The sequence below is a fragment of the Anguilla rostrata genome, chromosome 9, assembly GCF_018555375.3.
Source record: "Anguilla rostrata isolate EN2019 chromosome 9, ASM1855537v3, whole genome shotgun sequence".
Classification (NCBI taxonomy): Eukaryota; Metazoa; Chordata; class Actinopteri; order Anguilliformes; family Anguillidae; genus Anguilla; species Anguilla rostrata.
This window is the reverse complement of record NC_057941.1, coordinates 30,749,568-30,776,256: the sequence shown is the minus strand read 5'-3', so window position 1 is coordinate 30,776,256 and position 26,689 is coordinate 30,749,568. Positions and strand designations below refer to the sequence as shown.

General features: G+C 47.7%; 1 protein-coding gene across 4 annotated transcripts in view; it reads left to right on the top strand.

The window, feature by feature from the left end:
- eml3 (EMAP like 3) overlaps positions 1-26,177 on the top strand; it is a 43,405-nt gene extending 17,228 nt beyond the window's left edge. The window contains exons 4-24 of one of the 4 annotated variants that reach the window (XM_064351713.1): positions 1,075-1,587; positions 3,287-3,412; positions 4,103-4,131; positions 5,956-5,991; positions 6,370-6,490; positions 8,776-8,925; positions 9,824-9,893; positions 10,565-10,666; positions 11,083-11,178; positions 13,099-13,233; positions 13,495-13,633; positions 14,012-14,163; positions 19,442-19,567; positions 21,207-21,338; positions 21,511-21,578; positions 21,888-21,976; positions 22,379-22,476; positions 22,908-22,995; positions 23,679-23,777; positions 24,178-24,308; positions 24,476-26,177. In XM_064351713.1, coding sequence (XP_064207783.1) covers positions 1,075-1,587; positions 3,287-3,412; positions 4,103-4,131; positions 5,956-5,991; positions 6,370-6,490; positions 8,776-8,925; positions 9,824-9,893; positions 10,565-10,666; positions 11,083-11,178; positions 13,099-13,233; positions 13,495-13,633; positions 14,012-14,163; positions 19,442-19,567; positions 21,207-21,338; positions 21,511-21,578; positions 21,888-21,976; positions 22,379-22,476; positions 22,908-22,995; positions 23,679-23,777; positions 24,178-24,308; positions 24,476-24,679 — 2,704 coding nt within the window. In that variant the 3' untranslated portion in view covers positions 24,680-26,177. The other 3 variants (XM_064351712.1, XM_064351715.1, XM_064351714.1) reach the window with 3 other exon arrangements.
- The last annotated feature ends 512 nt before the right edge of the window (positions 26,178-26,689 follow it).

Here is a 26,689-nt window from a genome sequence, read left to right as displayed (position 1 = left end):
GGAGTCAGTATGATAACTTTATCTGTGATTGGACAGTGGGTGGAGCCGTCATCTGCAGCGACTCACTAATTTGCACTAGTCATAGTGCTTTTTGGCACGGGGAGCAACGTCTAATGACTAGTTTATATGAGTGCAGTGATTGACAGCGCGCCAGTTGTGGGTGTCACTTTTCCTTTGCTAACAGTAACTTTCTGACCCGACAGGAAAGAACTGATATATATTACATGTGCATACGTGTCAATACTATGCTACCCACTGCAGCCCACTAAAAACTGTGTCTCAGCCATAGAATTTAACTGGGATTTATTTGTATAACAGTCCTATATATAATGTCATGGTGCTTTGAATAGAATCTTAAAAGAATGAAGTATGTAAAAATAGTGTATTATTACACTATAAACATGTTTGTGATTAACTTCTAAGCTATTAAGAATAGCTATTCTCAGCTATTCTACAGCAAATTCTCGGTACTTGTGAATTTTCCTGCAATTGGCTCACCGGCTGAAACTTTCCAGTGACCGCACACCAAGGATTCAAAAGCCTCACCTTGCTTGCCTTGAATAAGATCCGACAGCATGACTGACGCCAATCGTGCTCCGAACAGAGATAATTTACGTACAGAGACCAAGCTTTGAAAAGCAGTGGGTGATCTGTCCAATCAGTTGGTGAGCTTTAGGCGGTTCTCTATTTATAATGTACAAGCAGGCAGCGATGTTTTGAAGCAGTGATCCTTCCATACAGTTATTGGTGGTTGGCACGTATTTATCTTGTACATACGTACATACAGATGTACATACACCTCACTGAATGAGGCAGGCCTGACTAAACGCAAGGTCAGGGATGCATAGCCTCCACACCGTGGGGACTGTGCTCTTTCAAGGGCTCGAGTCCTTAAACTGGAGCAGGTTTGGGAACAGCGAGCGGCAGGAGGAGGTAATGTTGAGCTCTCATCAGAAAGGGAGAAACCAGGTGGTGATTCTCTGAAACTTTGCCTTGTGCCTCAAGATTTCTTTTTCTTCTCTCGCTATGTCCCCGTTGCTCTCCACTCCCCCCCCCGCCGTACGCTCCCTCTAGCCAAGTGGCCCCTCCTGGTGAGGACGGGCTTACGAGGGGCGAGGGGACCCCGTCTGGGCCTCTCAGTCAGAAGGGGGGAAGTTGCACTCAGAGCAGGGCCACCCAGACGGAGTGGGCCCCGGCCGCTCAGCCGCTGGGGAAGGAGAAGGTGCCGCTGGCCCAGACCCGGGCGATGCTGAGCCTGTCGCTGGAGGACGCGCTCCACGTGGACGCCCCGGCTCAGGAGGAGGCCCCCGAGAAGCTCGGAGGGGTGCAGGAGGGAGAGGAGGGGGCGGAGGGGGAGCCCAGCTTCACCGCTCTGGTGGAAGAGCCCATCCAGCCCAGCTGCGTCAAGGTGCTGTCGAGGGCCGCGTCCCACCAGGAGAGCTCGCCCCAGCCCGGGAGGGACTCCCCCGAAGTGCAGAGCGAGGCCAGGGCGGGGCCATCCCCGACGCCCGGAGCCGCTGGCTCCGCCTCCCCCAGCCCCCGCAGCCACGCCCTCTCCTCCATCCTGGAAGGGGAGAAGACCCTACTGTGCGTCCTACCGAATGTTCCATCCCTCTTGCTGCACCTCCTCTATCCCCTCAAAAGCACCTCATCTACCGCCTACTGAACCTCCTCTACCAGCTACCACACCTCCTCTACCTGCTCAGCTGCGCCTCCTGTGATTTATAAAGCACCTCCGTCCCCTCTACCGCTCTTCCTCTGTCTCCCAACTGTCCCCTTCTCTACCACATTTTTCTGGCTTTCTCCTACCCCCTCTTCCTCCTCCGTCACCTCTAGTAACCCCCTCCCCTGTGAGCCCCATCCTTGTGTGATTACAAGGTCTGGGTCACCTCCCTCTCTCCTCTCCTGATGACATCGCAGCAAGTGCATGCGGAGAAGGCGGGGCTGTCCTCCCTTACGTGCGTGGCTGCACCTGAGGCGTGTTCTGTGCTGTGTAATACGTGGGTGGTGCCGCTTTGACGTTCCAGCCTCCGCTGTGTGCAATAACCACACATCACTCGCTTCAGTAAAACAGAGCGTGACATTTTTACTCTGTTTATGTAGAGATGACTGCTTTGGGTGTCATCGCTTAGAATGATATAAATGCCAAGGAGAGAATTAGGAAAGGCAGATACCTGGGTGAGATTACGAGAACTCAGTTTAGAAAAGCTGAATGGATTGGAACGTTTAGCTTTGGGCTGTTATTTTAAGCACAGCCATTGCTGATTGACTTTATGTTTTTTTAACTGTGTGCCATGTCAACATGCCCATTCCCTGGCAAGAAAAAAGCCCTTTGACATACTACAAATCATACGCCTACGGATGTCCTGCTCCATAAAGCATCGCTGTGATCGAAACTCACCCCAACCAAGCTGTTATCACTGGAATGAGTGGTGAGAGATGGATGCTATTGCGAAATCAAGCTACGTCACTACGAGGCCCAGGGCTCTAACTTCCGGTCCAGACTGCTGTGGTGTTCACATGGCCTTCATCATGCATGGAACTATTAACATCTACTTTGGTGAATTCAGCACTGAGTCCTTCTCTCTTTAAGTCTTCGGTTTGATTCTGAACTCCGAGAATAACCGTGAAATCATGTCCTTTAATCTTCACTAACCTGCACCAATCACGTGCCTCTGAATCTCTGCTGCCTCGGCGGGTTGGTGATCTAATCTGACTGTTCCTTTTGCTGAAGAGGGTTCCGCTCTTCTGCTCTTTGGAACGTGGAATGTCCTGCTCTGCATGTTGAACCTACACTAATCATTCCTTTGATTATATTTGTACAGAATTATTGTGTTATATTGTGTGTATGTGGGTATATGTGTGAGTGCTGTGCAGGCACATTGTGTGTATGTGTGTGAGGTGTGTGTGTGTGTGTGATATGAGGTGTGTATGTGATGTGAGGTGTATGTGTGTGTATATGTGTGAGATATGATATAAGGTGAGTATGTGTATGTGTGTTTGTGTTTGTCTGTGTATGATATAATGTGAGGTTTGTGTGTATGATGTGAGGTATGGGATGTGCATGAGTGTTATATGATGTGAAGTGTGTGTTTGTGTGCGTACGTGCGTGTGGGTCTATGTGTGTGTGGGTATGTGATGATGTGAGGTGTGTGTTTGTCTGTGTGTATGTGTGTACAGTATGCGTGTATGTGTGTGATGTAAGGTATGGGTTGTGCATGATGTGTGTGATATGATGTGAGGTGTGTATGTGTGTGTGCTAATAATGTGATTCTCCTGTGGTCAGGGTCAGGAGGACCAACTCCTGTGATAAGCTGTTGAAAGACGCCCAGGACAAGCCTCTGAAACAAAAGCTGGGAAGAAAGGCAGCATCCTCTGCCAACCTGCTCACCCGCTCCACCAGCCTGGAGAAGTAAGATCACCCGCTCCCATACTGCTCACCCATACTGCTCAACCACCCCCATACTGCTCACCCTCTAACATACTACTCACTCTCTACCCTGCTGCTCACCCTCTACCCTACTGCTCCCCCTCTACCATACTGCTCACTCTCTACTCTACTGCTCACCCTCTACCATACTGCCCACCCTCTACCCTGCTGCTCATCCTCTACCATACTGCCCACCCTCTACCCTACTGCTGCTCTGCCATACTGCTCACCCTCCCCATACTGCTCACCTCATCTACTGCTCACCTCTACCTCTGCCACTCTACCGCTGCTCATCCTCTACCATACTGCCACCTACCTACTGCTGCTCTGCATTGTCACCTCCATACTGCTCACCTCTTACTGCTCCTCATACTGCTCTCTCTTTTGCTTTTGCAGTTGCACTGCATTAATTCAGGAGTCTCTAAAAATGTTTTGTGTTGATTAATCCTGGCCCAGTTGTAATATATGCCTTCAAAGCAGATGTTTTGCTTTGAAGAATAACACAACTCATTTTTGACATAATTGGCATCCATTCACAAACTGTTTAAAGAGAGAATTGTGACAATCTGGGCTTTGGCCTGCGCCTTGCCCAGTCAGTGAAATCAAAGAAAGCTTTCTTCCCTGCTCACGTGTTGTACTTGTGTTAATGGCTGTGATTTAATGTTTCCACAGCCGAGCCAAGGACCTAATCTCCAGCCCAGGTAATGTGCCCTGCCTTCTCTGTTTGTAAAGGTTGCGGTTTGCTAGCACGCCTGTCGGTTCAGATAGATTAGGAGGTTCAGAATAGCAAACTACCTGCTGTCCAGTCAGCAAAAGCTTGGCCGGCTTTCTTCCTCTTTATTTGAGGGCAACTTTATCTCTGTATCTTTTGAGTGGAGTGCTTGCAAGTGTGTGCATGAGCTGAATAAATATTTATCTGTGAGGAGAATGTGTCCACCACCAGATACAAGTTCTCTGATACATGTTTTGCCAGTGAAAGTTTTTTTTTTGTGACACTTCTACCCAGAGTGACTTTTGTTTTAATGAAGTCAGTGACACTGACTTTATTAAAACACTATTTATACAGCTTACATTCTTTGCACATATAATCCATTCATAGAGCTGGTTATTTGAAGAAGCAATTCAGGTTAAGTACCTTGTTTAAGTGCCCCATGTGTGAATCAGGCTTACAATGTTGTGCTTGCAAGCCCATTTCCCTAACCATCGCGCTACGCTTTTGCTATTTTAATATGCCGTGCCTTTTGTTGGCGTTCATTTTAAGTGTGATATTTCTTTGGAGTGACATGAGAAACGGCTAGCACATTTCAGATTTGAACTCCTGGAAAATCCATTAAAAGCAGCGACGAGCTTTTCAGTCCCCAGGTTTGATAGCTGAAGCACTCTTTTTTTGAGGACGATTTTGTTGCGAAACGCGAGCGCTGACGGAGCGTTCACGCGGCCCTCGCCGCGGTGCGAAGCGATGGGCCGTTTTATGAGACCGCATAACTGCGCTGTTTAACGGCGCGGTTCCGCTCGCCGCAGCCCCCGCTCTCTCCGGTGGCTGCGTCCCGTTGACGGATGGCTCTGTTTTTTGAGAGGGCCTGGCCGCCCCTCGCCTTCCCAAAGCCAGCGCTTCTCCGCTGCTGGCTCCCGCGGCTCATTCCCTGCCGGTGAGCTCATCGCTGCGTGAGCCGTGTCATTGTCCCGCCATGTGGAGAGACCCCAGGCTGAATGCTCCTTTTGTCCCGAGGATAATGTGCCCGTCTGTCTCGGCATTTCTCCCCCGTGCCCAGCGGCTGCCAGTCCGACTGCTTCCAAACCCCCTGCGTTCTCGCCCGTTTGTGTTTTTCGCATTGCCTGAGCGTAGTCACGGGCAAGACTCTCAGGCTTTCAGAAGACGGATCTGGCTTTTTTTCACCCCTGAAGTATTAATTTGCACACATTTTACCTCGTGGGTGGGGTAGCAGCTGTTTGAAAGATGTTAAACCGAGGCATATTTTGATCTGTTTGACACCCTCAGCCCCCTCACATATTCAGTCAGAGGTAATTTCACACTTCATTTCATTCATTTCCATTCACTCACCGCAGCCCTGGCCAGTCGAGTCCTGGCCTGAGTAGAGGGAGGATTAGTGACATCTCATCAATTGACTCATCGTCCTGGATCAAGCTGCTCTGCCGCACCGTCAGCCCAGTTAACCAATCAATCAAATTTACTGGCATCGACATAGGAAATGCCAAGAACACATTATAGAAAATGAGTGCAGAGCCTTAACAACGGAACATGCATGCAAAGCAGTTTAATTATACAGCAAATTGAAACTGAGGAGAAGAAAAATTGTGCAAATTAAAATAAAAGCACTGTGATTTTATTGAGAACCATGAGGCTTAATGTATGTTTCAGCTATGCTAATTTGAAGGCGGAAATGATATTATACAATAACAAAGGATACTCTTGAATACCTACCATGATTAAAATGTGGGAGATTCCTACTTTAGGGAATTGAAATACTTTGGTTGTGAGTAATTCTTTTGTGTTTTGTTCACAGGATCTACAGGTTCCAGGAGAGGAACTTATGGACAGGGTGAGCTCTTTGTTTTCTGATTTCCGGTGTTGTTATGAACTGCATGCATACTTCTGATCCCACCTTCGTTTCTGTGGGAAAGCAGTACTGTTTATTCTGTCTGTGGACACACTAGTGTGACAGTCGGTGCTTTAAGGGGCAGCCAGAAAAGACAAACAAAACATAGAAAAAATAGGACTGATGTAAATATTGGCCCAAATTATCTCACAAATACTTTCTATATATATTCAGATATATCTTTCCAGCCCTGCTCAAATGTAATCCTATTGGTCACATACTTCGCTTTCTTGCAGTGAGTGGATTGGCAGGAGTGGATATGCTAGGGCAAGACGTCAGGAGGGGATGTCCGTATAACACTGCTTTCCATTGGCTCCACAGGCCATTCCATAAAGATGTTCATTCGAGGCCGGCCAATCACCATGTATATCCCCTCCAACATCCAGAACTATGAGGACCTAAAGATGGAACTGCCATCTGAAAAGCTGGAGCTTGATTGGGTGTATCCTTTTATGCCCCTCCCCCTCACCTGACCCCCCCCCCCACAAAAGCCACATATATGCATCTGATTTGCACACATGATTTATAGAGATGTTATCCAGTTTATTTCAGCGTATCCCAAATTCATATACAGTGGGAGTTAGGGAGGGGATTTTCACCTTAGCCACCACCAGTGTATAGCCAGCCTCCACAAGGGAGAGGTGCAGTTGCCATTTCTGTGGCAGAACACTCACCATACACACTGACTGATGTGGAAAGGGAGGAAATTTTTGTTGAGTTAATCAAACAAGGGAACTTCAGATGAGGACAAGATCACATGCTGTCAGTTTCCTCATTTCATTAGAGCCATGGGATTATCACTGAGTCATCTGCAAGAAAGCGTGATCTTCAGCACAGTTTGGTTTTTTGCTCGGTCTGGAGGGAAAACTGCCCTCTGTTGGCCCACCGACACCATTGCAAGCAGAAACATGGTTTTACCCTGTCATTACAGTTGTGACCAAGCCCTGCTCTGGTTAGCTTCAGCCATAAAACAAGCGTGAATCCGCAATAGCTGAGACCGCACACGCGCATGCATCCATGTGTGCATGCATCCACGCACACGCCCTCACACAAACACGTGACCTCTTCTTTGGCTCATGACCAACCTTTCCACAAAATCTTGTGCAAATCTGTGAATCCAGTTGAGAGTTATGCACATTTTTGTGATAGGCCACGCCCATCACCACGCCCCCTCTTGGTCAATCGGCTACTCAGCTGTACCTTCCGGTCATGACCAACCTCCATGCCAAATTTCAGCCTCCTGGGGCGAAAACTGTGACCACTACGGGGTGAGACACTTTTGTGGACCAACCGACCAACCGACAGACAAAGCTATAGTGTTGTGGTCGCAGCTAAAAAGCTGTTTTTAGGAACCAGGTTGTTGAAGTTTTCTTGAAGTTGAATGTTCTTTTAGGAGGGGTGGAGGAGAGTGTATAACTGTCATCTGATACTATTGGGGTGTGGGTGTGTGGGTGAATTCACTGGCTCAGAAGGAAAGACTGGAACTCAAAACCCGGAGTGTTATTTTAAAAAAAACTAAAATACAAATTTCGGAATTAATGTAAATTCTGAGAAATTATGGATTTATATAAATTCTTAGATTTGTTTGTGTTCTGAGTCTGTCTACTGTCTTTTCATCTAACAATATCTGTGGTCATTTTGTGATCATTTTTGATCATGCTGCTGAAGAAAACATTCTTTATGTATTTATTATTCATCTGGATGACCGCTGGCAAAGTTTATTATTCCTCATAATGGGAGATGAAAAAAATATATAAATGCAGACTGCTGTGATCAAAGTGGTTTATTTTGTGAGTCTTGATGAGCTTTTGGACTCAATTGTATAAACTGGGTGAAGGGAGGGGGGGGGGGGCAGGTGAAGACATGCAGAAGATTGTCGCTGAACATAGTGAAAGGGTACTTGCAGCGAGGCCCGTTTTCTCTCATTTTAAGCAGAATTAGTGTGTTTCTCAGTGACGTGGTTTTTAGTGAAAGAGGACTTGTGTGCAGGAGTGCAGTTGCTTTGGGCTGTGTGCTCGCTCTCAGGCTGTTTATTTATTCAGAGAGGAAATGTGGTGCTTTTCGACCAGAGTCTCGTTTAACTCAACACCCTCTTCCTTTGGCAAAACATCACCTGATTCCAACGCCCACTAACACACACGCCTTGCGTGTGCGTGTGTGTTTGTTCGTGTGTGTGCGTGCGTGTGTATGTGTGAGTGTGTGCATGTGTGGGCATGTTTGTGTGTGTGTGTGTTTGTGTGTGTGTGTGTGCATGTACTTGTGCGTGTGCGCGGGTGTGTACGTATTCATGTGTGTTTGTGTGTGTGTGTGTTTGTGTGTGTGTATGTTTGTGTGCGTGCATGTGAATGTTTTAGGAATCTTGTGTTTAGAAGCACAATGACTCAGACAGTCAGGTTCAGATCATTCTTACACTTTGTTTGAGTCTGGAATTTTTTGTGGTTGTTTTATTTACCGGGAGTAAGAACTGTGGTAACTCAGCTCTCTGACATGTTTATCTGATACCTTTCTCTGGACTGAAAAGTCTCCCTCATACCAGAGACTGAGCAGGAAAAATCTATTTCTTATCGATATTTTTTGTTTCTTGGAAGATTAGATATTTAAAACATGAAGCACATCCGTCGTATAAAAAGAAGAACATACTTTCATTTTGGAAGAAGTCTCGATGAAAGGATCCCTTACTTCAGCGAAACAACAAGCGAATGCTGTCGCCTTGACTCTTCTGCATAGCTATGGTTACCGGGGACGGGACTGCCGGGCCAACCTGTACCTGCTGCCCACGGGGGAGGCGGTGTTCTTCATCGCCTGCGTGGTGGTCCTGTACGACATCAACAAGCGCACACAGCGTCACTACCTCAAGCACACCGACTGTGTGCGCTGGTCAGTACACCGCGCGTCCACTCCCCAGCACGGACGGTGTTAACGTGCTGGTCCTGTGGGGCTAAAGCAGGGGTTTTCAAACTCAGTCCTGGGGGACCCCTCTATATGCTGGTTTTCATTCTATGATTACAACTACAATTACAACCCAAGAATTTTGTGTTAATGCAATGCAGGTTTGGCTTGTTATCATTTGCAAAACAATTTTGGAGCCTATTGATTCGCCTCTTTAATTTTCATTTTGTCAGTTAATTTTTATTTTTTACCCCTATTTATGTAATGTAATATAGCACAGTGTGAATATGGGACTCTTCCTGGCATGCATGGCTATTTCTGATTTAATGTGGCTTAAGAGGGTAAATAATCCCTCAAACCATGAAAAGTGTCATAAAGAAGAATGAACAGCTCGTTAAAATTTTGGGATTGCAATTGTGGTTGGAATGAAAACTAGCATACTCAGGGATCCTCCAGGACCGAGTGAAAACCAGTGGCTTGAAGTATAGGGGTGGTGTATTGTGTTTTAGGAGCCAGGATTTGAACCAAACATATGCAGGTATGAATCCTTGACACGGACTCTGCTGTTGTTCCCTTGCTTACATTACTTTGCCTGAACTGGTTCTGCAAACATCTGGTATTATAAGTCCACAATGCTCCAAAATATAACCTATGCAATTAAAGATGTGGTGTCTACTAAGAAAATCAACGATGTTGGAGTAATAGTGATGCGTATGTGATTTTCTGTGCGTGTATGTGTGTTTGTGTGTGTATGGGTGTGTTTCTGTGTATGTGTATGTGATTTTCTGTGTGTGCATACATATACGTGTGTGTATGTGTGTTCGTGCATGCAAACGTGTGTGTATCTAACTCCTCTGTCTCTGTCTCTCTCTGTTTGCCCCTCCAGCTTGGCCATTCACCCAGACAGGGTGCGTGTGGCATCGGGACAGTCGGCCGGAGTGGACAAAGATGGCAAGGTGGGTAAGGGCCCGGAGCCGTTTCACTGCACTGCTGCTCCAGGCACTCCAGGGTGCCCTGGGTCTGTGCTCTTCACATCCTCACAGGTGAAGTACACATAAACCTGGCAGTGTCTGGAGTGGCTGCTGAAACGCTTAATTACTGGCAGATATAAAATTCTGTTGAGAGAGTGCCTCTGAGAGTGCAGGTGAGATAACGAAGTACAAGAGGACCGAGCTGTGAAGCTGTTCAGCTGAGAAGTGGAGAGCTGAAAAGCTTTCTTGTGTTTGCTTTGTTTTGTCTTTGTCGTTGTATTTTGGTATTTGCGCCTGAAACCCATGAGGGGAAACAGTGAAGATTTGCGTGTGTGTGTTTGTTTAGTGAACTTGCTCTCTCTCAGTGTGTGGGTCCTGGTCTTACCTTCTTTCTGTGGGTAGTGAACACCTTAAACCCTGGGCTGATTCAGCACTGCAACCTGGATAGTGTACCCGCTCAGCCAGCTCACCACAAAAATGCATATTAAAGTGTTACCTTTACCTGTTATAACAACATTACTCCATAAAGTTTTGTGTGTACGTGTGTGTGTGTGTTGTGTTGTATGTGTGTGTGTGTGTATTGTGTATGTGTGTGTGTATGTGCGCATGTGTCTGTGTGTGTGTGTGTGCGTGCGCATTTGTTTCAGGCTTTGCAGGCTTTTGTACATATTTGGGACTCCTGCACCCTGGTGACCCTGCAGCAGATTGGGCTGGGCAGCTTCGAGAGAGGGGTGGGCTCTGTGGCCTTCTCACACGCGGTGAGTCCCTGCCCCCCCCCCTCCCCAAACTGAGTCCCTATAGCCTCAGCATCTGCACTAGGTCCCCACCCCAAACCATCCCACCCACACCTCAACACTGACCCTCCGCATAATTATATAGTAGATATTTTTTTAAAAATGTATCTCTTAAAAATCAAGCCCAAGGTATGTCACGCATTTAAAATGTGCCAATAAACTCTTTGTTTTCCTATAGCAAATGTTTTTTTTTTTGCTTTTTGCTACATTTTGAAATTTAATTTGCAGATGCTTTTCTCTCACTGTCTCCCTGTCTCTCAAACATGCACATTCTCAAATTTGTTTTTACCCACTTTCTCCCTCTTTCCCTCTATTTCTGTCCCTTACTCTTTCTTCCCTGTCTGTTTCTCTCTCCGCCTCTCCCTCTCTCCCAACACCAGGACTCTGGAGCGTTCCTGTGTGTGATAGACGACTCTAACGAACACATGATGTCTGTGTGGGACTGTGCCAAGGGGACTAAACATGCAGAGATTAAGGTATCTGCACTGCGATTCTGGATAAAAAAAGCGTCTCACTATATCTCTCTGTATATCACTCTGTAGTTCCTGTCCTGCAGAGTGGTGTGTGGTCACCACACATCAGCACTGAATCTCAACTAATCCCTGCTGGAAATTCCAGTTCCCAGTCTAAGATGGAATCTCGCTGGAAGCAGCTTCTGCTCCAGCTGGATGTCATCTGGAATTTGGTGACAGTCTGTTGTCTGTATCAGGCTGGCCCACCAGCTGGACGTGGCCTTGCCAGCATGGTTGCCATCTACAACCGTGTTGTTGCCAGCTTGACCGTCTCTGAACCAGCATCAAACCAGCTGGACCAGCTTCAATCCATGGTTGAAATCAAGCTGGAATTTCCACCAGGGACACACGGTGGAGTAAAAGGGAAAAGATATATAGAAATATGATCCAGATGGCTCTGGTGGACAAGCACTCAAATAAACTGGATCCAGTGAACTGGAAGCTTCAGTGCTGGGATTTAATTTTCCCCTTTTAAAAGCGAGATTGTCTCTTCTCCCAGCATTCGACAGACCTTATTACTGTGGTCGGCCCTACTCATTGCCCTCAGTGTGGCGTAACTGCAGCCGGTGGGACCGAAAAAATCAGCACTTTGCAGAACATCAGTTTTGCATTAAGTGTAGGAGGCCCCTGTCAATCTGGATGTGAGAAACGCGAATGAAATAAAGGAAGAAGCGTGTGACACACCCCCGTTGCCGTCAGGCCTGGCTCCCAAAAATTCTCAACTTCCCTGAGAGCGATTTATGCAGCGTTTTCATGGCAACTGTGTAAATATTTAGGCAGAGTATTTGTGTGCTGGTGTGTGCCTGAGGGGGGCTAGGGGGTGGGGGTGGGAGGATGATGTAATATTTTTCTCAGAAACAAATTTTCAGTGTTTTGTAGCGCTTTGCTCTCAAGTTTCTGAATGGCTTTTGCATAAACTTCCTGAAGGCTTGCAGCAGTCCAGACCCTTTTGTAGAATCCGAGGCATCCTCTGCAACTGCAGTGCATTCTGGGAATGACAGCAATTGCTAGGAGGGAGGTCATGCACTACCACACAGATGTTGTGTTTAATAAGCACAAGGGCTCTGTTCTGTCACACCCACACACATAATTACAAACCTTAAGGTTTTATTGACATGGCCATCTTCAGAGACGGCACCCAGTGTCAGTGTCACAGTGTCAGCTTGCGGTATAGCACAATAGAACAGTCCCGGTGTTCTACAGTTCTGTAGAACTATATAGCACCATAGCACAATCCCAGGGTTTAATAATTATATTGAACTACAGCACCATAGAACAATTCTGTTGCTCTACAGTTCTGTAGAACTATAGCACCATAGAACAATACCAGTGGTGACACTGACCAGTGTGTGAAATGCATCACAGTGTGAGGTTCTTTGTGATTGATTGTGTTAATTGTCAGTATGTTTGTGCGTTGTGGTCCGTGTGGCTTTGTGTTCTTGTCTGTGATTTGTGTCCACATGCATGTGTGAATGCCTATCTGTTCAAACATGTGATGGTTTTCCCTTTTTAGGCTGATCTGTGCAGCGATTCCGAAACATTTGTGGGGCTGTGATTTAAAGATCTCCCTGCAAAATTAATGTGTGAAGACAAACCGCTGCTCTTAGAGAAAATAACCATAGTTTACCCACCCTGCACATTGTTGTTTATTTATATAGTAGTGTACTGTACTGTAGTGTGCAAGCAGCTAGTGGTGAGATGTATGCAGGGTAGCTGTGTGAGTGTAAGTGCAATGTGCTAAATGTGTTTTTAAAGGGCTTTTGTATATGCTTTTTGTACATCTGTTTTTACAGTGTGTATATGTATACAAGGCATAACTGCCTGTGTCTTTTGTTTGTTTTTATTGGGCTCATGCGTGATCTTTTGTTTTGATTGGTTGGCCAGAGCACCAATGAGGCCGTGTTTGCTGTGGAGTTCAACCCCAACGACAGCAACAACATCATCACCTCCGGAAAATCCCACGTGTACTTCTGGACCCTGAGCGGGGGCGCATTGAGCAAGAAGCAGGGCATCTTCGGCGTGAGTTTCGGGGGGGTCGGGGGTCTAGCCGTGTGCCTAGCCACTAGTTTCACTTTCATTCAGTGCTGTAAAATGCATATCAGGAGCGAAAATCCACCTTAAAGGGCAGCTTGTTTGTTGTATGATAGGAGAGTTCTGTGGTTTTGCACTGGACCAGGAAAATGATGTAATGAGATTACTTGTAAATCATTTTGTAATTATTGTCAAGGCAGAATGATAATAAAGGTGATGAATTTGCACTTGTACCCCCCCCCCCCCCAGAAATACAAGAAGCCCAAATTTATCCAGTGCTTCGTGTTCAGCGGGACAGGCGATGTCCTGACCGGAGATTCAGAGGGGAACATCCTGACCTGGGGGAAATCGGCTGCTGATGTGAAAACTTTGGGAAAAGGAGCTAAAGGTAGAGGGTCCTGTTTCTGGTTCATCATGCTCTGCTAGGGTAGGGTAGCACTGTAATAATCAAAGCTCTTATTTTCCTCGCTTATATATGTGCAGTTGCATCATGGGATTTGTTCCCAGAATTCACTCTGCAGTTTTTCTCAGCTGTGTGGCCTTTGTTATTCTAGAATCCACTGCTGATATATTTTTGCTTTTATACATGAAGAGTGAACTCAGATTGCTCATTTTTAAGTGCTGACTGTTACACAATCTATGACTGCAATCTGAAACTGTCTCGGTCTACAAGAGGCTCTTGAACAGAGTTTTGCCTCCTCTTTTTCTCGCTTCCTCCCTCCCTCTCCCCCTCTCCCTCTCTCCTTCTCCCTCTCCACCCTTGCAGAAACCTACCAGATCATGCGGCAGACTCGGGCGCACGAGGGCAGTGTCTTTACGCTGTGTGTCCTCCAGGGCGGCGGTATTCTCAGCGGAGGGGGAAAAGACCGCAGGGTCATCCGCTGGAGCGTGGACCTGGCACCAGAGAGAGAGTGTGAGGTACGGTCGGCGCTTGTGTGTTTGTGTGTATGTGTGCGAGTATATTTCTGTGTGTGTTTGTATGTGGACATGTGTACGAGTGTGTGCACACGTATGTATTATGGTGGGTTGGCCGACTGTACTGCCAGCAGGGTGTTGTGATGCGTCTAGTGCAGTCTGCTAAGCGAGCCATTGCATGTTGGGATGCCTGCAATCTCCCTCCTACAGCTTCTGCCGCTGGCCACCCCTGCCGGGGTCCAAGAAGCAGTGTGTAAGTCTTCTGTGGTCAGTACATAGCCTCTCCCTCACCAAGACTCTTACTATGCCTCCTCGTGGCAGCCCATGGTAACTTGGATTTCACGACCCCAGGCTGAATCAGTAGGGGATCTCGGAGCTGCAGTGGTCCCTAGAGGTGTTACGCCAACCACTGTCTCACTGCCACGTGGGTAAACCATTGGGTGGTACAATGGCTAGGGGAGTAAACCCTGAGCTCAGATCTGCAGTTGGGGATAGTCACAGGCGGAGTCCTACAGACCGGACCACCGGCAGTCCCCTGCAGCTCCAGCCAGACGAAGGTCGTCATGAGCTCCACATGCCACCGGAAGTATGCCTGGCGGAGTGAAGATGGTGGGAGTGAGGACTACGCACCCGCACCCTCACCTTAATCCTTTCCCTGCGCAAGCCCCTTGCCCCACCCCCCCCTCCACCCCAAAGCCCTGTGGCGATATGGAATAGCGGCAGGTACAGGCCAAGGATATGGCTGGGAGTGCCTAGCCAAACCATGCACACAGGCGGAAATGGAGTGATGGTCGCTGAGATTGCGGGATAGAGCAGCGTGTCTCCTCAGCAGCTTCCATTGCGTCTGAGCAGCCCCACACTGCTCACCCCTGGCGGGGAAGGACCTAAAAAAGGTGGTCCAAAAATGGTCTGCTCCCCCAACATGTCCGCACGCTCCTGGATATGGCTGAAACACCTGACAGGCCCCACCATAGAACAGCACTTGTGGCCCTTGAGCTTGCAAAGTATAACATTGACATCGCAGCACTCAGCGAGACCAGGCTACATGGAGAGGACTCCCTGACAGAAGTTGTTGCGGGGTACACCTTCTTCTGGAAAGGGGTCCCTGAAGGCACACGCCGCCTCCACGGAGTTGGCTTCGCTGTGAAGACCCATCTGCTGCAGCGCATCCCAGAATCCCCCACTGGCATCAACGAAAGGCTGATGACATGGCACATTCCCCTTACAAAGGGCCGCTTTGCCACCCTCATCAGCGCCTATGCATCACCCTGGACGCAGAGAATAACATCAAAGAGGACTTTTACAGAAGCATTGACTCCATCATCCAGAAAACCCCGGCAGACAAACTCATACTCATGGGAGACTTCAATGCTAGAGTGGGCACAGAGCATCTTGTATGGAGTAAAGTCCTTGGCCAGCATGGAGTGGGGAAAATGAACAGCAATGGGCTCCGGCTCCTCTCCCTCTGTGCGGAACATCGCCTGGTCATTACCAATACCACCTTCCAGATGAAGAACAGGCTCAAAACCACCTGGCAACACCCCCGCTCAAAACACTGGCACCTCCTGGATTACATCATTGTCCGTCAAAAGGACAGACAGGATGTTCTTATCACCCGAGTCATGCGCGGGGCTGAATGTTGGACTGATCATCTTATGGTCAGATCCAAACTCCTCATAGATATTCAACCTTGCCGCCCAAGGACAGCCCCAAACAGAAAACTCAACTGCACAGCACTGAACAACCCCACCACCACAGGCAACCTCCGACGGCTCCTTGCAAGGAACCTTGATCAAGTTCCGGAGGAATCCACTGATTGGTCAGCTCTGCACACAGCTATCCACGGTGCAGCCTCGGAAGCGCTTGGTCTGCTAAGGAAACGTCACCAGGACTGGTTTGATAACAACTCTGCCAAAATACAATCACTCCTGCAAACAAAACATGAAGCCCACAAAGCTCTCCTGTCCAACCCTGGATCCTCCACCCTGAAAGCCACTTTTGCTGAGGCAAGAGCTGCGACCCAGCATGCTCTCCAGATCATGGAAGACACCTGGTGGGTGCAGAAGGCACAAGAAATCCAAAACTTTGCAGACGGCAATAACACCCAGGGCTTCTATGACGCCACCAAAGCCTTATATGGCTCCAGGAAGCAAAGTAATGCCCCTGTCTGATCAGCAGATGGGGACACTCTTCTCAAGGACCGTCATGAGATCATTGGCCGCTGGGCGGATCACTTTGAGACCCTCCTCAACCACACTAACCCTGTTGATCTTCACATCCTCAATAAACTTCCAGATCTTCCACTAATCCTGCATCTCGACACTCCGCCACAGTTCTTTGAAACCCGCCAAGCCATCAAGGGCTTGAAGAACAACAGAAGTGCAGGACCTGATGGCATCCCGGCTGAGCTCTTCAAACATGGGGGGTACCTCCTCACACGCCGCCTACACCTCCTGATCACAAACATCTGGAAGTCCGAGATCCTCCTGCAGGACTGGAAGGATGCTAACATTGTGGTCATTTACAAACAGAAGGGGGACAGAGCCTGGGAATCTCTCTCCTCTCCACTGCAGGGAAAGTGCTGGCAAAAATCATGCTCAACAGACTGGTGGAACACATTTCGGAAAGTGCTCTCCCAGAAACACAAAGTGGTTTCCGGAAGTCTAGATCCACTACCGACATGATCTTTGTCTTACAGCAGCTACTTGAGAAGAGCAGAGAGCAGCGCAAAGACCTGTACATAGCCTTCATCGACCTCAGCAAAGCCTTTATTATCATAAACCGTGAGATGCTCTGGAAACAGCTCTCCAAACTTGGGTTACCACCGAAGTTTCTCTCCATCCTGCAGCAACTGCATGATGGCATGCAAGCCAGAGTCCTCATGGGAGGACTCCAGTCAGAGTCCTTCAAGGTCGACCTTGGGGTGAAGCAAGTGTCTTGGCACCGGTCTTGTTCAATCTCCTCCTCTCGGCTATCACCCACCTTGACGGAAGTCTATTTAACATCCAACGGCTCCAGGCCTATACAAAGACAAAGACCTACCAAATCTGTAAGCTTCAATACGCAGATGACTGCACTGTCTTGGCACATAGCCCAGAGTCCATGCAGCATGCCCTAAACACAATTTCTGGCCTATACCAGTCCTTTGGTCTCCAGGTTAACATTCGAAAAACTGAAGTTATGGCACAATTCACTATCCAACCTCCTTCACCCCCCAGCTTCCAAATCAATGGTGTTCCACTCAAAGTAGTGGGCCAGTTCACCTATCTTGGCTCCACACTTTCCTCAGACTGCTCCCTTGACACTGAAATAAACAGCCGCATCAACAAAGCCTCATCAGCCTTTGGGCGCCTCCGCAGAAGGGTTTTTGAAAACAAAAACCTGAAGGTCAGCACCAAGGTTGCCATATATAATGTGGTATGTGCCTCCACTCTGCTCTATGGGGCAGAAACGTGGACCCCATACAGACGGCACATCACAAACTTGGAGGACTTCCACATCCGATGCCTTCAAAAGATCCTCGGCCTGTCTTGGGAAGATCGAATCCCCTATACTGAGATTCTTTCCATGACCAACTCCATCTGCATGGAAGCAGCAGTGGCTAAAAAACATCTTCGCTGGATAGGGCATACTGTCCGCATGCCTGGCCACCGCCTACCCCACCAAGCACTCTATGGGCAACTCAGCACTGTAAAACGGGCCGCTGGTGGACAAAAGAGGTGCTATAAGGACTACACCAAAGACCTCCTGAAGCGCTGCAACATAAACCCCATCCAAATAGAACCTCTGGCACTCGATAGATCGGCATGGCAGGGCACCTGTGCCAGGGTGACTGAACAACTACATTACACCATCCAACAGAGGAGGACCGAAAGACGTGCCCAACGACATCAGAGGGCTGCCAGCATTACCCCAACATCTGGGCTCCCTTGCCCCACCTGTGGACGAGTGTGTGGCTCACGCATTGGCCTCCAAAGCCACCTGAAGTGGCACCAGCGTTAACGGCGCTGAACCCCCCCCCCCCCCTTGGAGCAAGCGTCATCATTGGAGAGTATTATATGGCTACGGTCAGCATTTTTTCCTAAGAGATTTTCTCACCTGCATTTCAGTCATCCCACAGTGGGTCAGATGAGCCTTGTTTAATTACAGGTGTTACACAATTACCACCTTACACTTCCCCAGGAATTTGTGCTGATATGTCAGCTGCTACTTAAAAATGATTGAAAGCAATGTTCCCTCTGTGTCACATGCAGCATACAGTGTAGTATTACATTATTATTAGTAGCATATCTTTATAGTGTTGTGATATATAAGCATATGTGGGAAGTATCCTACACACAGAAAAAGTTATAATGTGACTTGTACCCCTGAACCCTGATTGCATAACTCCCTGAGATCTGTCAGCGCAGTAGTATTTGGTGTGATCTTCATCTCCAGCTCCGCAAATATGGAATAGATATGGAGATTCTGGGAATTACCAACAATCTAATCTAATTTTAAGTGGCTCAGGTGGGAGTTTTGTTGGTCAGTCTGAACCTTACTCCATTATTGGGTTTTTTAGAACTTTAGAACACCTGTAGTGGACCTTACTGCTTGGACTAGGTTTAAAACCCTCTTAATAGCTCCCACGAGTTTGTTAATATTGGAATAACCATGTGGGCAGTGCAGGTTAAATGGGTTGCATTGGACATCAAGCCCTTGAGGGAGTCCTAGTGCACTTTCTGCATGCGATTAGCATTATGCACTAGGAATGCAGTCACTCACCAGTGGCTTGCGTCAGCTGACCTGACCAGTTACTTTCTTTCCGTGTGACAGCAGCCTGCGGCACATACCTCTGCCTGGGGCGTTTCGTGGGGGGAGTCGCCCCGTCATTGATTACATGTGCAGTGAAAAAAAGCATGTTATCCAGTTTCTCTAGTGTAATGTTTGCACTTCGAAACTTTGTGAAAAGTGCATGCAGGAGGTGCACTAGGACTTTGGAGGACACCTACTGTTCAATGCTCTTTTGTCCCCCTGCAGACAAATGAGTCCCACTTACTGTTGGTCTCTGTACAACAAGAACGTAGTTGATGGTTTTTGGTTGCAGATGTCAATCTATAGTTATTTTGTTGTGTGTATGGATAAATTAGAAGCTGTAGAATATATTCAGTCTATCTGTGTGCAGTACCAAGTGGCTACTTGTGCATATGCTTTTGGAAAAGAAAGCATATGTATGAGGATGTATGCTTGGGAGTATTTCAGTGTTGTCTGAATACTGAGAGATCACGCTGTAACTTTTCAGATCCCAGAACAGTTTGGTGCGGTGCGTACCATTGCAGATGTGGACGGGGAGGAGTTGTTAGTTGGTACGACCCGGAACGCAATTCTGAGGGGCACCTTCTCAGATGGCTTTGTGGCCATTGTGCAGGTATGTAACAACCCACCATTTTGGCTCCGCGTGCAGCCTGGTTCGCAGGGAAGAGACTTGCTCACATCATTGGCAGAAATGTTCACGTCCACTCATTATAACCTCCCTGCTGTTTTGTCCCCTCGTTAAAAATCACTGCCATCCTAACCCAGAGGAAACAGCTCATTCAGGTGAATTAAAGACAGAACGGTCAAATGGTGGGCAATTAAATGAGGTCATTAATTACTGCTGTTAATGTAAAAGGTGATCTCAGTGAGTTACTTTTTCCATGATATACTGGTACATTGAATGAATGAACATACTGTGTGCAGTGGGGGTGTATCTATGTACAGTGGGGGTGTATCTGTGTGCAGTGGGGGTGCGTCTGTGTGCAGTGGGGGTGTATCTGTGTGCAGTGGGGGTGTGTCTGTGTGCAGTGGGTGTGCTGGTGCAGTGGGGGTAATCTGTGAGCAGTGGGGGTGTATCTGTGTGCAGTGGGGTGTGTCTGTGGCAGTGGGTGTATCTGTGAGCAGTGGGTGTGTCTGTGTCAGTGGGTGTATCTGTGTGCAGTGGGGTGTGTCTGTGTGCAGTGGGGGTGTATCCGTGTGCAGTGGGGTGTGTCTGTGTGCAGTGAGGTGTATCTGTGAGCAGTGGGGTGTGTCTGTGTGCAGTGGGGTGTATCCGTGTGCAGTGGGGTGTGTCTGTGTGCAGTGAGGTGTATCTGTGAGCAGTGGGGGTGTGTCTGTGTGCAGTGGGGGTGTATCCGTGTGCAGTGGGGTGTGTCTGTGTGCAGTGAGGTGTATCTGTGAGCAGTGGTGGTGTGTCTGTGTGCAGTGGGGGTGTATCTGTGTGCAGTGGGGGTGCATCTGTGTGTAGTGGGGGTGTGTCTGTGTGCAGTGGGGGTGTATCAGTGTGCAGTGGGGGTGTATCTGTGTGCAGTGGGGTGTGTCTGTGTGCAGTGGGGTGTATCTGTGAGCAGTGGGGGTGTATCTGTGAGCAGTGGGGGTGTGTCTGTGTGCAGTGGGGGTGTATCGTGTGCAGTGGGGGTGTCTGTGGCAGTGGTGTATCTGTGGGAGTGGGGGTGTATCTGTGTGCAGTGGGGGTGTATCTGTGTGCAGTGGTGGGTGTATCTGTTGTGCAGTGGGGGTGATCTGTGTGCAGTGGGGGTGTATCTGTGTGCAGTGGGGTGTATCTGTGTGCAGTGGGGTGTATCTGTGTGCAGTGGGGGTGTTCTGTGGCAGTGGGGTGTATCTGTGTGCAGTGGGGGTGTATCTGTGAGCAGTGGGGGTGTATCTGTGTGCAGTGGGGGTGTATCTGTGTGCAGTGGGGGTGTATCTGTGTGCAGTGGGGGTGTATCTGTGAGCAGTGGGGTGTATCTGTGTGCAGTGGGGGTGTATCTGTGGCAGTGGGGTGTATCTGTGTGCAGTGGGGTGTATCTGTGAGCAGTGGGGTTTCTGTGTGCAGTGGGGTGTATCTGTGAGCAGTGGGGGTGTCTGTGGCAGTGGGTGATCTGTGGCAGTGGGTTTGTGAGGGGGTGTATCTGTGAGCAGTGGGGGTGTATCTGTGAGCAGTGGGGGTGCATCTGTGTGCAGTGGGGTGCATCTGTGTACAGTGAATGTGTCTGTGCAGTGGAGGTGAGTTCATAGAGGTCTGTCTGCAGGGTCATATGGATGAGATGTGGGGGCTGGCCACACACCCCTCCCAGAACATCTTTCTCACCTGTGGCCATGACAGACAGGTGTGCCTATGGAACACCGAGGACCATCGACTGGACTGGACCACCACACTGGAGGTGAGATTGTATTGGAAAAAAAACACATGCACATATGCACACGTGCCCGCACACACGCATACACATGCGCGCACACACACACACACACACACACGTGCAGACACACATGCATGCACTTACACACGTACACCCTCTCACTGTTCTAACCATCTAATCTATGTGTGTACTGTAGGAGTCTGGGCTGTGTGCAGATTTCTGTCCTAACGGCAATGTGGTTTCTGTGGGGCTCAACACAGGAAGGTAAGGAGCTGTCCGTCTTCCCCCCTGTGATTCCACACACTCAGGCATTAGAGAACAGCACTGAGAACAGCATGAGAACAGCATTTCTTGTCATTTATTTAAACAACTGTAATCAAACAAATTTCAGATTTCTGTTGTATTTTTTATATGAAGACTACTCACTCTTTAGTGGATTTTGCTGTGCATAAGTTTGCTGACTAGATCAGTGATTTGATCTGTAAAATCTTGTCGTGAGACGTGTAGACAGGAATTGTAGAGTCAGAACCGAGCTCCCCTCCCATTATTATGTGTGACCCCGCCCCCTGACAGGTGGGTGGTCCTGGACTTGCAGACCAGAGAGGTCGTTTCGGATTATACCGATGGGAACGAGCAGCTGTCCGTCATGCGATACTCCCCAGGTGAGTGGTCATGGCTCTGAGCAGATGTTTCTTCGTCCCTACATTCTGCCTCTCGCAGTTACCCGCTGGTAGCGAGCGGGTTTGATGCAGTCTTGTGTCACTGGGCTAGTGATGGATGTTCTGTCTTCAGCAATACTATTCACAACAAGAGAACAAACATGAAAGCTGTGAGCTGCAGCAATGACAGGTCCCCTCTCTGTCTGTCACCATCTATGCCTTCCCACTGTCAGAATGCAGTAAGAGAAACTGTAAAAGGAAGGCACACTTGTACACAGACTGCCTGTTCACCTTTCAAAAGAAACATACAAAAACACACAGAGCTGAACGTCTTGTCAGTGTTTGGTCAGTATCTGTGGCTTAAAAGACTGTGGTGCCTTTCTTAACCATCGTTTCCTGTCTCAGATGGAAGCTTCTTAGCGGTGGGTTCCCATGACAACTTCATCTACATCTACAATGTCACAGAGAACGGACGCCGCTACGCGCGCTTCGGAAAGTGCACTGTAAGCAGAGCATTCTGGGATAGCAGACACATGAATCAGTATACTGCCATTCATTTCTTCGTATGGCAAAAGGAAAACTGAGGCACTCTTTTTTATATACAGATAAAATTGTTTTCATTCATTTAGAATATTCATGATAGAGATTATTAAAGGTCGACTACCAATTAGCTTCAGCTAAACAAGCCTTTGTGAGAATATGATCTGACTGTCAGCCAGGCAGGCAGTTTTTAGGTTCAGTTAAATTAAGACTAAGCCATTTTAGGTGAGAATCAATTTTGGTCAAATCAGATGCAAATACCTGACTGAATGTATTTTACAGGACTCTAGATAGTACCACGTACCAGTTAGCAAATATCAAATGTTTATAGCTAGTATTTGCCTTTGGACTGTGGTGACTGTAGATGTCTGCTGTGCTTGATGTCTCTCTTTAGGGTCACTCCAGCTTCATTACGCACTTGGACTGGTCTAAGGACGGGAAATACATCATGTCCAACTCTGGGGACTATGAGATACTCTACTGTGAGTGCATTTATGTGCATGGTTATTATAGGTATTCTAAACAAGGCTGTACTGTGCCTTCATGACACCAAGACACAATTTTGGAAGGAAAAAAAGCTAATATAATCAAGTATTCAACAATATCATTTAAAAAAATTTATTATCATTAAAAAGTTATACAGAGTGTTACAGAGCTGATGCCCAATCACATTACAGAGGTGATGCTCAGTGCTGTTATGGAGGTGATGCTCAGTGCTGTTATCGTGGGGATGCTCAGTGCTGTTACAGAGGTGATGCTCAGTGCTGTTACAGAGGTGATGCTCAGTGCTGTTACATAGGTGATGCTCTGTGCTGTTACCATGGTGATGCTCAGTGCTGTTATACAGGTGATGCTCAGTGCAGTTACAGAGGTGATGCTCAGTGCTGTTGCCGTGGTGATGCTCAGAGCTGTGACAGAGGTGATGCTCAGTGCTGTTACCATGGTGATGCTCAGTGCTGTTACACAGGTGATGCTCAGTGCAGTTACAGAGGTGATGCTCAGTGCTGTTACCGTGGTGATGCTCAGTGCTGTTACAGAGCTGATGATTAGTGCTGTTACAGAGGTGATGCTCAGTGCTGTTACAGAGGTGATGCTCTGTGCTGTTACAGAGGTGATGCTCAGAGCTGTTACAGAGTTGATGCGCAGTTATGTTCTGATGGCGCAGGGGATGTGGCCGGTGGTTGTAAACTGCTGCGGAATCGCTTCGAGAGTAAAGACCGGGAGTGGGCGTCATACACCTGCGTGCTGGGCTTCCACGTGATGGGTGAGAGGCAGAGACGCCCGAGTGTCTTCCTGCACACTTCCACAATGAGTCTTCCACACTGTGTGCACACGCACACAATCACACACATAAACGCACACACCTGTTTTCTCTCACACACAGGTACATGTAATACCTTCACCCTCACACACACAGGCACTTGTTCACATGTGGGCACACACACGCACACACACACACACTCACACACAATTTATCTCTCTCTCCCACAGAAACACACTCATATACGTCTTCTCTCTCACACACACATACCTTTTCTCTCTCTCTCTCTCTCTCTCTCTGTCTCTCAGTCAAACACACAAACATGCACATACACATACACACAGTATGTTTCTTCCACTGGCTCACTACCAGTGAAGATTAAACAGAGATATTTCCCTTTCAGGGGTGTGGCTGGAGGGCTCAGACGGCACGGACATCAACGCCCTGTGTCGCTCGCACAGTGAAAGAGTGGTGGCGGTGGCCGACGACTTCTGCAAAGTGCACCTGTTCCAGTACCCTTGCCCAAAACCCAAGGTAGGCACACGTGTTCCTGCTCGCTCATGTGCCGTGTCCAGCCTTTTTAAATACGTCACCTATTTGCTTCTGTGTCCAGCCATTGGTTTGCATGTGGGTTGGCTGACTTATTGATTGATTGATTGATTGACTGATTGAATATCCTCTGCCCTCTCTTTCTCTTCCAGGCCCCAAGCCACAAGTATGAGGGCCACGGCAGTCATGTGACCAACGTGCGCTTCACTCACAACGACAGCCATCTCATCTCCATGGGGGGCAAGGACACCTGTGTGCTGCAGTGGAAGGTCACGCGAGGGGGCGTCGGGGGGACCCTGGATCGAAGCAGCTCCGTGTCCTCCGCGTCCATCAGTTCCCAGGAGGCTGCGGCCTAGAGACAGGAGGAACGTGTGTGTTTGTGTTCATGTGCACGCACACGTGTGTGTGTGTGTGTGTGTCTGTTGGCATGTGTGTCTGTAAATTTGTGAGAGTGTGTTCATGTGTGTATGTGTTTGCGTGTGTGAGTGTATGTTTGCCTGTGCATGCAGTGCAGAAGGCAGACTGAGAGGCAGGAGAAGTTCAGCGCAAGAGACTGACTGAGCAGAAAAATTACAGAATTCAAGTTGTGGTGCTGGAAGAGCTCTGGGGAAGAATGAGGTTGGCATGACAATGGGAAGGAGGGAAGAAATTAGATAAAGATAAGAGTGCTGATTTAGCTGGAGGGGGCAAGGAAGAGTGGAAGCAGAGAGATGAGTGGGAGAAACCGTATGGAGAAAATGGAGCGGCCGGACGTCATCACGACATGAGAGAGAGAGAGAGAGAGACAGAGAGAGAGAGAGAGAGAGAATAGGCAAAGGAAAAGAAACGGTCCTTGAGTGGGTGAGTAAGTATCACTTTGGTTTAGCGTCGTGCAGAATATCAACTCCACTGAAGGCTCTTTGGACGATGTACCCGCCCAGAGGGCGCTGTTCTAATGCCCAACCGTGGCCCGTCTCTGCTGTCTGGGACGCAGCGTGGACCCTGAGACGCGGTGTTGACCCGCACACCACGCCGTGTGTGCACTACCAGGCCTCGGCATGTCAGCGCTCGCCTTCAGAAACATCTGGGCTTATTCCTGCATTTCAGTTTCCACAGCTCATCCCTCAGACATGCAATCAACAGCATGAAGAAAAATCCGGCCAAGCCAGAGTTCACCATCTTTGGCTCGGTAGACCAGCTGTGCAGTGGCCACGTGTCACGCACTATCAGCCTGTAACCATTAGGAACATTTGAATAGTCACAAACGTAGGAAAATGGCAATGGAAATAGACTTTACTGGAAAACCCATTACCTGTGCAGTATGGACCATAAGTAAAGGTCAGAGACCAATTCTGGAGACATTTCTGAATTTTTAGTGTTCTATTTGAGTTTCGCTTTATTTTTCCAGTTCTCCTTATAACTGTTATTGTCCAAAAAGGTTGTCCAGCCTAACCCATCTCGAATGCTATATTTGTACTGTAACTGAGCCGTCTGATAAGGCTGATGAGACACTCTACCATGCATTGCCATTGGCGTGGAGTACTTGCATGCTTTTTTTGTACCTTATTAGATAAAAACCGCCTAATAATTTGCTGTCGCATCTGAACATTTACTTGACGTTAGCGTTTTAATTCTTCATGCCAAGAATTTGTGTCCAAGTGCCTATTTCTTGTGCTTTTCTGTGAAAATTTTTATCCATCACATAGATAAAAGGCAAACCAGATATGTCACGTGGAGCATTGTCATTGTCTAAAGGACCAAACATCCTTTGTACATACTTTTGCATTTATACTGACAACGTTCGTTCACTATAAAACTAATGTTTGAAATGTGAGCCTTTTTGTGTCAATAAACAATTCAACCTGGAAAAAATAACATGTGCTTCTATTAGTTTTGCATCCAAATGTGAATTCCACAGAATTCTTTGAATTGAACCTAAAAGGCAGGACTGAGGACATAAAAAAAAACTTTGGCTGAAAACATACAGGGATCACACAATTGCCCAGTCATTTAGCTTAGATCTTCTAGAAATATTTTTTTTAATTCAAAAGAATGATTCGGTGTCTTGCACAAATGGCCCTCGTTTGTACTGACAACTACAGTATTAAACGTACTGTCATATGCACATATGAAGTGGGTTTGGCAAAAACTGTAATTACGGCTACAAAGATCAGTAGAGGGCAATGTTGGACAAAGTATTCTATGGTTTGCTTTTACAGAGGGAATTTAGCCCAATTTAGGCTTTTAAATACAAAGGAGGGTAAATCCTCATCAATTATCAAAACTTATCAGGTTTTTATTTTTAATACATTAATGAAGACACATAAATACCTTATGGGAAGCTACTTAGGAGTAGGAAAAAATAAAAATGAAATTGTGTAGTCAAA